Source organism: Mycetomoellerius zeteki, unplaced genomic scaffold (genome assembly GCF_001594055.1).
Source record: "Mycetomoellerius zeteki isolate Tzet28-1 unplaced genomic scaffold, Tzet1.0 scaffold164, whole genome shotgun sequence".
Taxonomy (NCBI): domain Eukaryota; kingdom Metazoa; phylum Arthropoda; class Insecta; order Hymenoptera; family Formicidae; genus Mycetomoellerius; species Mycetomoellerius zeteki.
Window position 1 is genome coordinate 421851 of NW_017256594.1, and position 12239 is coordinate 434089.

General features: G+C 36.9%; 1 protein-coding gene across 1 annotated transcript; it reads left to right on the top strand.

The window, feature by feature from the left end:
- Positions 1-4793: 4793 nt before the first annotated feature.
- LOC108721220 (alpha-tocopherol transfer protein) lies at positions 4794-11321 on the top strand. Its single transcript, XM_018445635.1, has 5 exons — positions 4794-4984; positions 7696-7968; positions 9396-9759; positions 10798-10903; positions 11058-11321. Exons 2-5 carry the CDS (start codon positions 7697-7699, stop codon positions 11159-11161), a joined length of 846 nt encoding a protein of 281 aa, XP_018301137.1. The 5' UTR covers positions 4794-4984; position 7696; the 3' UTR covers positions 11162-11321.
- Positions 11322-12239: the final 918 nt, after the last annotated feature.

Genomic DNA, 12239 nt, shown 5'->3' on the forward strand with positions numbered 1-12239 from the left:
ATTTGTTGTTAGTTATCTTTTATCTGTTATGATATCTAACATTTGAATAGACATTCATTCTTTACATTTGTAAGGTAATTCATTTTATAAAAACCTAAAAAGTTCTTACGCAATTCTTTTGCAGGATAAATCATTAATTATGTGGCAATCTCGGACCATTTTGAGTTAAAACGAGAATTTTTTTTCGCGAAGTTTTTTTTTTAATACTTTCTAGTTGCTTAGTTCAATCATGAAAAGCATGTCGTTATGAAAAATCGATATAAAATTTCGTGGGTCTGATAACACAGAACGAAACTGTAGAAATAGATAAAGATAATTTTGTTGCAACAAAATGTGTTGCAACTGAAAATGTGAAAAAGAAATTTGTACAGTACGAAAGACGACGAATGAACGAAGAAGCTCAGAGTAAGATAGATGAAGAAAGACGGAGATAGCAATAAGGAGACGGCAAGAAATCCTACCGTGTGCTGGCTGGCAACGATTCGATCCTAGATGCGAACAAGAAGTGCTACCAAGTGCTACGTGAACAGACGAGCGATATCGAGGAATACCTCGATGGCGGACGAGATAACGATTGATACACGGAGATAAACGGGCGGAAAAGGGCACTCTCGGCCGAAATTTGAACGTGGAAGAGTTTGAAGAAGTCTCATTGAATCGCCCTTCAAAGAGGACAAGGAGAAACGGAGAACGAGAGAAAAGGAGAGGTTCCGATAAAACACTGCACTTCCGGTCACTGAAAGCCAACCCTCGACGATGACTCGGAAGGCTGTCCACCTTCGAAACACTTTGGCACTTTGACGTTCGACGTGCGACTCGTGATCAAGCCTCGTGCAACCAAATTGGGCAGTCAAGACAACGCAACGTCAAGGGGAGCGGAGGTAGCGATGGGGTTGGAGAAAAGGCGCGCAATCAGACTGGGGAAGAAGGAAACATCAAACACGGAACGACTTTCTCGGTAGGGGCACGACACGAGTAGCCACGGCACTGCTTATTGATCTCACTAAAGGGCGAAAGGTACGTAGTGTACATGTGCACCCGGTGCGCACCGGACACCACTGCACGGCGGGTACGTAGTGCAAGCACTATCGCGAACCAACGGTGGTGACGGCAGCGACGGTGGTGGTGGTGGCGGTGGCGGCGACGGCGGTGGTGGCAGCGACACCACCGACACTCCACGATTATTGTCCGCCATACTGGTCCGTCGTCCCGGTGCCGCCTGCCGCTGCTACCGTCGTCGTCGCTGCCATCCTTATCCCCATCACTGACACTCTTCCATAACGAACTGTTACTGTGATCCTCGATACGTTGAGCTTGTGGATTGACCAAATTAGACAAATAAAAGATTCACTCCCGGAAATGTCTCGCGCGAGTTATACATTTGGAGGTGCCGCCTGCGATATTCCGCATTCGTGACACTCGCTTATTGCCTCCTCGGTGTCTCGAGAATGTCATACTTAGTCAGACCGGTGTCAGCTAATCGGATTTTCTTTCACTCCCGTTCGCACTCTTCAGACACTCCTCTCTGTCGCTCGTTCTCTCGCTCTCACCCTTTCTCTCTCTCTCGCGTTCACCCTCATCCTTGCACCTGACTCACACCAGCTTTCACTCTACCTCCTCGTCGACGCGACACTTACGATGACCGAATCGAAGGGATTGTGGCAGGCCAGGGCTGCTGCTGCTGATGAGCGAACTCTCCTCGGTACCTGCCAAGCTTTTTCACTCGGCTATCATCCCGTACAACCCCCAAGATCTGCTCGGCCGTGGAAGGCAGGCAGGGCTGCTGGAGTCGGGGGTAGGGGGTGATGGTGGTGGTCGCTCGCCGATGTCGGGGGAAGGGGGTAACGAGTGGGGGTACAACGGCCCGTGTGGGGTGGAGGTGTACCCCCGTATGGAGTACAAGGAATGGCAAACGAACGGGGGTGTTATCGAGGAGAGGGCAGACGCGCGCGCCAGGATGCGAGAAGCGTCAAAGGGGCGGTTGGAAAGGCGACGGGGGTGTTAGGAGGGCGAGGGCAGAGGTTCCCGTCACCGCTAGATATGGGTCACTCGGCGATCGATGCCGATATAGAGTCCCTGTATCGTCGGAGTCCGTTGCACGATCTTCCCTTACATCACTTCTCGCTCGCTCTCGTCGACCTGGGGGAATGGAAAGTGGTCCCCCTTTCACCCTCGCCGCCGGGACGCGCGTCGGCTCGATCGCTCGCCGGCGTGTTCGCGCGCTCACGACATTATCATCGGCGACGGGGGACGACCGCGATGATTCGCGCGCGACGTTAAAAGGGTTCGATCGACCGTGCCAAACATGGCGGCACCGCCACCCTGGTGGCTGATACCCTGGAAGTCTAGTGACTTGACGAAATGGTTCGCGTCGCGGCTACATGGGGGTGTAGCTTTCACAAAAGACCAATCAATACGCAAGAGGTGATCCTACGATATCTCTACTCTCTCCCTCTCATTGTCACTCCTTCTCTTCTTCTCTCTGTTTTTCTACTTCTCTCACTCCCTCTTTCCGAAACTCTCCCGCCATCGACTCTCCATCCCCGTCTACTCTCCCTCTCCTTCGCCACCCTCTCCTTCGCCACCCTCTCCATCGCCTACATCTATTTCATTTGTCTTACTCTGTTCTTTGATTCTCCTCTATTCGTTTCATTCTAACCCGTCGTGCTTTCTCCTCACGCGCGATTTTTCTCTCGTGGACGAATGGCCAATGTAGAATGGCACGGAGAATAGAGAGGGGGATCTACCAAGATTCGGAGAAGCAGTCTAATTTTAACACGACGTCGCACGCACGCCTATCCAAAATTTCCTCGTACGGAAGAGACAGTACCTCTCTCGTCATCTAAAACGATCTTGCCGTATCACCAGGAACGTACCAATTTCGCCTCTGTAGAAATTCCAAATATCCTCCATGAGTCCATAAGATGATTAGTGATTACGCTAATGTACCGGTTGCATCAATCAACGGATAAACGTGATGGTTCTGGCGTCATATCTCGTTTAATTTTAATAATCTACAACAGATACAATAGTTATAGACATTTTAATCAATTCATTAAAAAATGTTTTAATCAATTCGTAAAAAAAATATTTTTATTAATTCAATAATGGCATGCAGTTGAGTGTGGAGGAATAATAAAGTATTGTTAGGAGTCTCTTGGCACATTGCCACGCAGACTAATTAGAATGCAATTTCCTCCAGTTACGTTGCTGCGTTAAAAGAATTGTACATCAAGGAAATAATAGTCTACGTTCAACAATTATGCTTTCAACCACAGATAACGCGATTAGATAAATTCACGTGTAAACTATACGAGAGAAGAGGCTTCGCTGTGTGTACACGATACAGTAAAGAAACCGGATGCATTGCAACGCTGATGGTCGCCACTGCGATTCAGGACTCGGCGCGACGCTGCGCAAGCGTCCGTTGACGTCATCGGGTCTAAGGCACGGGGTGTTATACGCTTATCAATGAACGTACGACGCCTACGGCGAGTACCTGTTCTCCAGCCAGCGCACCACCGGCGAGCACATCCCTCCGCCGATCCTCCCTTACTCACCGCCCTTGCGACCGCATGCCCTACGTGCCCATTCTCGTCGGTAGCCTTCGCGCTACCTGATCGCCGTTCATTGGCCAGGTGTACAAGAGCGATGGTTGAAAGCCAATACTGTGATACCCCGCAACCTATTTTCTCACCAACGCATAATACGAAATCTGGTTGAGAGAATTATGGATGACGAATAGAAACCTTATATTTCTTTTAACTTTTTAATAAGAATTACTATCATAAATTAAAATCTTATCTTGAAATTAAAATGCTCAGGAAATATCATTTTTAAATTTTGTAAAATTATATAATAATGTTAATAATCGATATTGAAATTTACATACCGAGTTGAACGTTAGTTTTATATTTTTATGTCCTACAAAATTGTGCGACTATCACAAAACTCTCTTATATCTATAGTAGTTGCCGCTCGCGATGTATAGATGCATCTTTCTCATTGAGTAATTTAAAGCGAATCGATCGTCGGACCGTGCGATTCGCTTAATCAAACGAGTCGCATCAGTGTTACTTCGTCATCAGTTCGAACGTTTACTAATTAATATTAACATTTAGAAACGTCACATGTTATGAGATAGTACTTGAAATAGTACTTTGGAGCACAAAAATAAAATCTTGACGTTTTGGTAAAAATAAATGATACCTTTCGATACCTTTTTTTTCTTGTTCATTTGTCTGAAAGGGGCGCCAAGTGTCTTAAAGGGGCGCCAAGAAGTACAGGGCCTAGGGTGAAAAAATGTGTATAAAACTGCCACTGTCTCCAAGTTTAATTAAAGGAATATCTCTGATGTTATTTCTGTATATCGTCATACTGGCTCTCTATAGGATCTTTCTTTGTGATAGTCGCTTTTAATGATGACTGCTTTTTTATATGCTTTTTATATGCTTTTTTATATTATTTACATTTATTTTTTTCATTACATAACGTCGCAACCAGTTCTAATACAACATATATACATAAGCGGGGATATTTTTTCGTCATGCGCGGACCACTGAAATAATCGTTGACGCGGGTTAGAGTGCAAAGTATACTGTAGTCGCAGTGTGTTCAATCGCCGAACGTATACTCCGTTGTATCTCCGTGAATGTATTTCTGTCGAGTGCAATTCATTGTTTAATTATAGCACAATACATATATTATCTTAAACCGAAGATTTTAAAATATATTTTTACGTATATAAATACACTAAGTATATATATTTTTATATTTAGAATAGTGTACATTAGAATACAAGATAACTGTGGAAAAATACGTTTATTGAGTGTTATCAAAAGTTACTTTGTTATCAAGATCACTTTGTTAACAAATAAAAAGAAAATTAGATTCTGTATTCGTCGGCGACGAATATCGTGATTAATCAATTGTAAAGAAGAAACCGATTTTAAGAATAATCGACGCCGTTTCTTGATTTTTTCAGGTATTAAAAAAATCAAATTGTAATTTGTGATGTAGAATTAAATGTTGAATGTGTGTAGAATTAAAATTACGCGAAAGCATATTAAAGTTATTTTATTCGACAAACAAAAATACCTTGTATTTGTGTTCTTTTAAAGTTTCATTCATAAAGTTTCTATTCATATAATCTGTTCTAGTCAAAAGTGTCATCATTATACGTGTAAGAAAAGGTGATAGGGAATTGTGAACATGTGACAAACAAAATGATACTAATTTTTATATTTATATTATTAATATCTCAAACGATTGTGGTTAACGTTCGAACGTTTCGGCGCACCGTCACATCTGAGATAATTAAATTTAAAAATGAAGAATATGTATTATATTCATAACATCTAACTTTGACCAATATTATTGGCGTTCTTTATACTCTCTAAATCTGAATCAGTGGATATTCACTGATATTAGTGCCAAGTATGCCACTGGTAATCAGTGAATTAAATGTGAGATCCCTAATCTAGCTAATCTTTATTATGTGATCTAACTAACCTTGTTTTAGTGCTTAAATTTAATGAATATGGTATGAAGATTGAAATTAACGTGCAAGTATCAGTATTTTAGTTATATAATGCTCAAACATTCTTTCTTTTTTAGTTGAACTTCACTGATTATGAGTGCCAAATATGCCACTGGGTAATTAGCGACTATCCATTGATTCAGATTTAGAGAGTATTTATGTAAAAATGATACTATTTTTACTCTTTATAGTAAAGAGGTCGGGTAGTGATGACCTCTCACTTCTTGTACCCGGTCATGATTCCATATAAGTACGTCAGTTAGTACAACGCTATTAATATGTAATCAGATGATTACATATACAGGGTGTCCCGAAATTTTTTGCCATGCGCTCTTGTGTAGATAGAGCGGACTGAGTCGAAAAATCTTCTACCATTTTACAATTTTCGCAATAGTTAACAAGATTAATTATTAAAAATTGCCACATATATATTGGTCTTCAATAATTTTTTTCTGAAATACTATCGACTTTACAGAAAAACTGCAAGAGATAAAAATTGTTTATTTTCTTCTCATAGAACTCTAAGAATTTTTTCAGAATTTTTTATCAATTTTTTAATACTGTATTTTCTTATTGGCGACTATTTGTATCAACATGATGAGAAAATACAATATTAAAAAATTCTGAAAAAATTCTGAAAAAATTTTCAGAACTTAATGAGAAGAAAATAAGCAATTTTTGTCTCTCGCTGTTTTTCTGTAAAGTTGATACTATTTGAGTAAAAAATTATTGAAAACCGATATTCAACGATTTTTAGTAATTAATATCTTGTTAATTATTACGAAAATTGCAAAATGATAGAGGACTTTTCGACTCAATTTAGTCCGCTCTATCTACACACGAACGTTTAGCAAAAAATTTCGGGACACCTTGTATATTATGGCGAATTCGATTGGAAGCACTAGTGCTCACTGGTGCATATTAAACTCGTTGTACACTGATTTAATTTGAGTATAAAAATGAAATGCAAATATTTCGAATTATGAAATACATATTTTACCTAATTGGTACAATAAAATGTATTAGGTATTTCACGATTTAATTCGTTTTTATATTTTTATTAAATACACATTTTTACGATAATTTGTGTACAACGGCTTTAATGTGCACCAGTACGCACTGAGTGCATCCAATCGAATTCATTATTAGTAGTGCGCACTAGTGCACATTAAAGCCGTTGTACACAAATTATCGTAAAAATGTGTATTTAATAAAAATATAAAAACGAATTAAATCGTGAAATTCTCAATAAGTACATTTTATTGTTAAGTAAAGTCTGTATTTTATAATTTTCAATATTTGCATTTTATTTTTATACAGATAAATAAGTGTACAATGGCTTTAATATGCACTAGTGCGTCTAGCTGAGTTCGTTATAAAATAAATATCATTATATAAGATCTATTCTTTATCAATGATCTTTCTGAACTAGTGTTTGTTTCACTTCACAACTTATTGCACCGCATGCACAAGTTTAGAAAATTCTTCGATAAAAAACAAATTTAAGCTTTCAATGTTCTGACACAACAATGCTCACAATTTAATATTCTACTCTCCGACGTATAAATTATGCAAATAATAATCTTAGATCCGTATTCAGATCGCGCTTTTATTGATAAATATGTACTTTTATTAATGAAATTTTATAGTATACGTAATGTTAACTACATGTTAAATACGCGCTAACATCCTAAAAACACGTTCTGAATATGCCTTAATTTCTTAATACTGAATATTTTAATGCTAAATTCAGTATTCTACAATGCTATGCTTTTTAAATATAAGATTGAGTGCCAGAAATAATCTTAATTCTGATCTAAACATCGAGATTGCGTAATAGAAATTATTGTGACGTCACTCGAGCGAAATTATATATCAGCTATTCGTAAGCGACGGTTCTTACATTTGCGGCGAAAGTTCTACTATGCGGGAAACCAATGGTCCGCATTTCAGCTATTTGACTTTATGTTCTGGATTTTCTTCGTTTCGCTATCGCGCATGTCTACATTAATAAGAAGGCTATTAATTTTAATAGATAGTTCTTTACAACAGAATATTTAATGAGATTATTATATACAATTATTATATTATAATTATTATACAATGATCATTACAATTATTATACAATGATTATATTATAATATAATTTCTTATAGGATGAGATTTGGCCACACGATCGAAGACTCGCGGAAGAAATATCCAGAAATCACGGACGAAATTTTGGACAGTCTGCAAAAATGGGCGAATGACCGAGGCCTTCCCAATATTCCCGAAGAACAATTGGCGTTATTCGCGCACAGTTGTTACTTCGATATAGAGGCCACGAAACGATGCATGAACGTTTACTACAGGATGCGAGCCACGATTCCGGAATTTTTTAACAATAGGGATTCCAGCCTTGACAATTTGCAACACTCTTTGAAAATCTTGTATGTACTTATCAGCGTACATAATCTTGAATAATCTTTATTCATTTAAACAATAAATAATATGAAAGAAAAGCCTTGTGTTTCGCAAATAAGAGGGAAGTTTTATCTTTCGCGTTGCGCATGTACAATTCTCACATCACAGATACGAGAAATCACGGAAATAATTAGAAAAAAAATTGTAATATTTATTTATACGGATCGAGCTTCTCAACTCGATGCGACTTATGTTAACGAAAACATATTATTGTCTTTGCTCGAATGCAATGATTAATTGTTACAAATGTTACATGGATGCAGAACGATTTTTTTCTACCTTAATCGATTCCTCTCTTTCCTTTCAATCCGTCTCGTTCTTTAATTATATGCCTGTCAATAGTTATTTTGGTACATGACCGCATTATCGCTATAATTTTTCCACGTCGCTCAATTATGACGCAACTCACTTAGTACTGTTAAGCGTCTTAATAACCGAGAAAAATTTTTTACTTTTGTTCTTCTCTCTCTCTTTGATTCCAAAAGAATTAAAGCCATGGCACACATTTTCCGTAACAGTAACCATAAGACATACCGTATAATAAAGAATCAATTACTTTAAACTAAGAAGCACCAATAACGGTCTGAACGTTAAGATGTTGAACTATTTTAAATTCATTTTTAAATGAATTAATTTCAAAAATTATAATTGCGTGCCGATATGGTTGTCGGACTTTCAACGCAATCAAATCTGAAATATTAATAATCCCCCCAAAATTCCCAACTTAAAAACTGTAATAAACTTATTGCGAAAAATAATGCCTCGGCCGGGAGTCGAACCCGGATCTCTTGATTGACCAAAGTCTCGGTAGTCTAAAGGCTTAGGACGCTCGCACGGAATGCAAGAGATCCGGGTTCGACTCCTGGCCGAGGTATTATTTTTCGCAATAAGTTTATTACAATTTTTAAGTTGGGAATTTTGGGGGAATTATTAATATTTCAGATTTGATTGCGTTGAAAGTCCGACAACCATATCGGCACGCAATTATAATTTTTGAAATTAATTCATTTAAAAATGAATTTAAAATAGTTCAACATCTTATAACGTTCAGACCGTTATTGGAGCTTCTTAGTTTAAAGTAATGTATTTAACATAAGCGGTCTTCCAATCTTATTATAAAGAATCAACCAATTACAGTCAAGAATTCTTTTAAACTCTTAATTCTAATTGGCTGATTCTTACGGTAAGTTTTATGATTACTGTTATGGAAAGTGTGTGCTATGGCCTTTATTTGATCAGATTCAATATTCGCATATAACAATTAAACTTGTGCGACATTTATGCAATAAATAACGACGAACTTTTCTATTCGTTCGATATTCGTTCGCAGGTATGTACCCGGCTTAATACATTAAAATATGCTCAAAAAGTTTAACTTTTATCTGTGTTGTAGGGAATTCGCGATACTTCCCAAGCTCGATCGAAATGGTAACCGGATAATTATTCATCGATTGATAGATTCACGGCCATCTCAGTTCATATTCAACGACGACATCAAGCTGCAGTTAATGTGTATCGAAGCAAGCCTCTATATGAATGGTTGTTCGGAGGGATATATAATTCTTTTTGATATGATTAAAACGCAGTTCGGTCATTTGTTCAGATCGCCGATGAACGGCATTCGCAAATTCTTAGAGTTCATTCAAGAAGGCATACCGGTGAGGCTTAAAGGCATCTATGTGGTAAATGCGGTCTGGTTTATGGACAAGTTGATTGCGCTTGTCAGACCATTCATAAAGGAAGAGCTATTCGAAATAGTAAGTTGATTTACGATTCGCGACCGATACTAGTATGACCAAGATTGATAAAAGGAACATTTTGCATTATAAACGTATTTTTTATAGTAGTAGCGCGTTTACGAGTTTTTGGGACTAAAACTTTAGGGTACCAAATTACCAAGGGCGCTATAGCTTTAATAAAAATCAAAGAAATTAGATAATTTAATTCTTTCATGCCTAGTGGCACATAAATGTGCGAAACCTTTAAAAATTTATATTTTTCACAAAAATAAAGATAGCAACTTCTCTTCCTGGATTTATTTTAAAAATAAAGGATAAAATTCTTCATAAAAAAATCAACATTCTTGAGAGTTTTCCTCCTTTATCTGTCTACTTCATCAAAAATTCATAAAAATAAAAAATGCATATATCTTCCACAAAAATTAAAATAGCGAGTTCTATCTGGAGTCATTTTCAAGATCAACATTTGTAAGAAAAATCGTTATTCGGCCGAGGTAATATTTTTCACAATAAATTTATTTACAGTTTTTCAGCACATTAACATCTTGCTAATATGATGCCGTGCATCAAAATTGTCAATTAATTTAATTTGTATTGTTCTAGTAGTTTAATTGCGTTTATAAGTTCGGAAAACCAAATTCGGCGCGCAGTTTGAAGGACTACAAATATGGAATATATGCAAGTTATAGCATATATATAATTCACATTAAAAATTATTTAAAGCATTAAAAGATCTAGCTTCGATCGGTATAGGCTTCTAGTTTATCGATTGTGTTTTCACATATATACGGTCTAAAAATGAAATTCTTATTGTTTAAAAATTATATTTTAAAAATAAAAAATTTGTAAATTAGCCTTGTAAATTAATTCGAACCAGAATTGTACAAATGGAAAATACTTCGATTCTCATATATGCAGTTACGTATACACCGTGAATATGCATTTTTGCGCATTGACATTAAGAAGATATATTGATATTTCTGGTTTCATGCATGTTACGCGGTTACGCCGGAGCGGCGGTTTACAAATTGATTTTAATTTTCATCACTCCCGCAGATTCACATTTACTCGGGTGATATCTCCAACTTGTATTCTCGTATACCGCCCGAATGTCTGCCGAAGGACTATGGTGGGGAATTGGACTGTATCACAAACTTTCATAGTAAGTACATACAACGGCAACTCTTAAGCAACGGTAAATAGCATCAAGATATCTACAACATGTTGAAGGCTTTATAAAAAAAATTGTCTTATTAATTATTAGAACAGTTTAGTTGAAAATTATTAACATTGTACATTATTATTTTTATTTGCAGAAGCATACTGTATGAAATTAGATCAATTGCGGAATTATTTCCGGGAGGAGGAAGCTCTGTTCCGCAATTATTCGCCTAATAACATCAGGACAGCGAGTAAATAGATTATACTAGACGCTACCGAAAATCTAAAAGATTAGATATCATCGCAATGGCTTACGTGTAAAAAATAACATTAGTTAGTTGATGTGTAATATACAGGTGTAACAAATAGCATATTAGTCACTTACATTATTTATGTACAATTAAATTATTAATGTACATTAGAGCCCTATATCGGTCGAAGCTAGATCTTAAATGCTTAAATAATTCAATCTTGAATCACTAAATATGATATATATGTACTTGACATACTCGTATATATTTAATGATTCAAGATTGAATTATTTAAGCATTTAAGATCTAGCTTCGACCGATATATGGCTCTAATTTATCGATTGTATTTCTCACATATAAGGGAGACCGGGGTCAGTAAACTATAGGGGTAAGTAGAATAATCGAGGCTACGTTATAAACAAATCGCGCGAGAGAGAGACACGCGTAAACCCTGAGCGACTGCCGCTCAGTCTGCTGTAACATCTCGTTGCTAACACATCTATGATAGAAGTTACGTTACAATTTAAAAAAATCGTACACCTAAGTAAACATTTTTATTCTTAAAGTTTTTGTTTTACAGTCGTATATAATTGTCTGAGATATTTTATTTCCATTTAGATAGTAAGCGTAGTTCTTACTTAATAAAGTCGAACAGATTATTTTTGTTTATCTGTCTTTGTTATCGTATACTGTTATCGTATACTGTTTTTAAAAAATGAATGGATGGGGCTAGTAGGCTAATCACAATACGGGGCTATATGACTAATTTAGTGATGACTGATAGTATCTACTCCCAAACTTCTTGAAATGAAATCTCACTCTAAAAAAGTGAAAATACAGTCAGTTTTGAAAAAGAGTGGCAATATTTCATTCCTTTAGAGAGATTTACCTCAATGGTAAGTATTATAAGTTTAGTTACCTTATGTCCAATCTCGATAAAACTAGGCTCATTCGACGTGTTTTTGCAGTCAAAAGAACGAATTTAGTAAAAAGAAGCATTGTTCTGCCTTGTGAATCGAAATATTAATCGTTAAAGTTTGTTAAGTTAGAAAATCTGTCATTCACTACGCCCTGGTAAAAACGTTG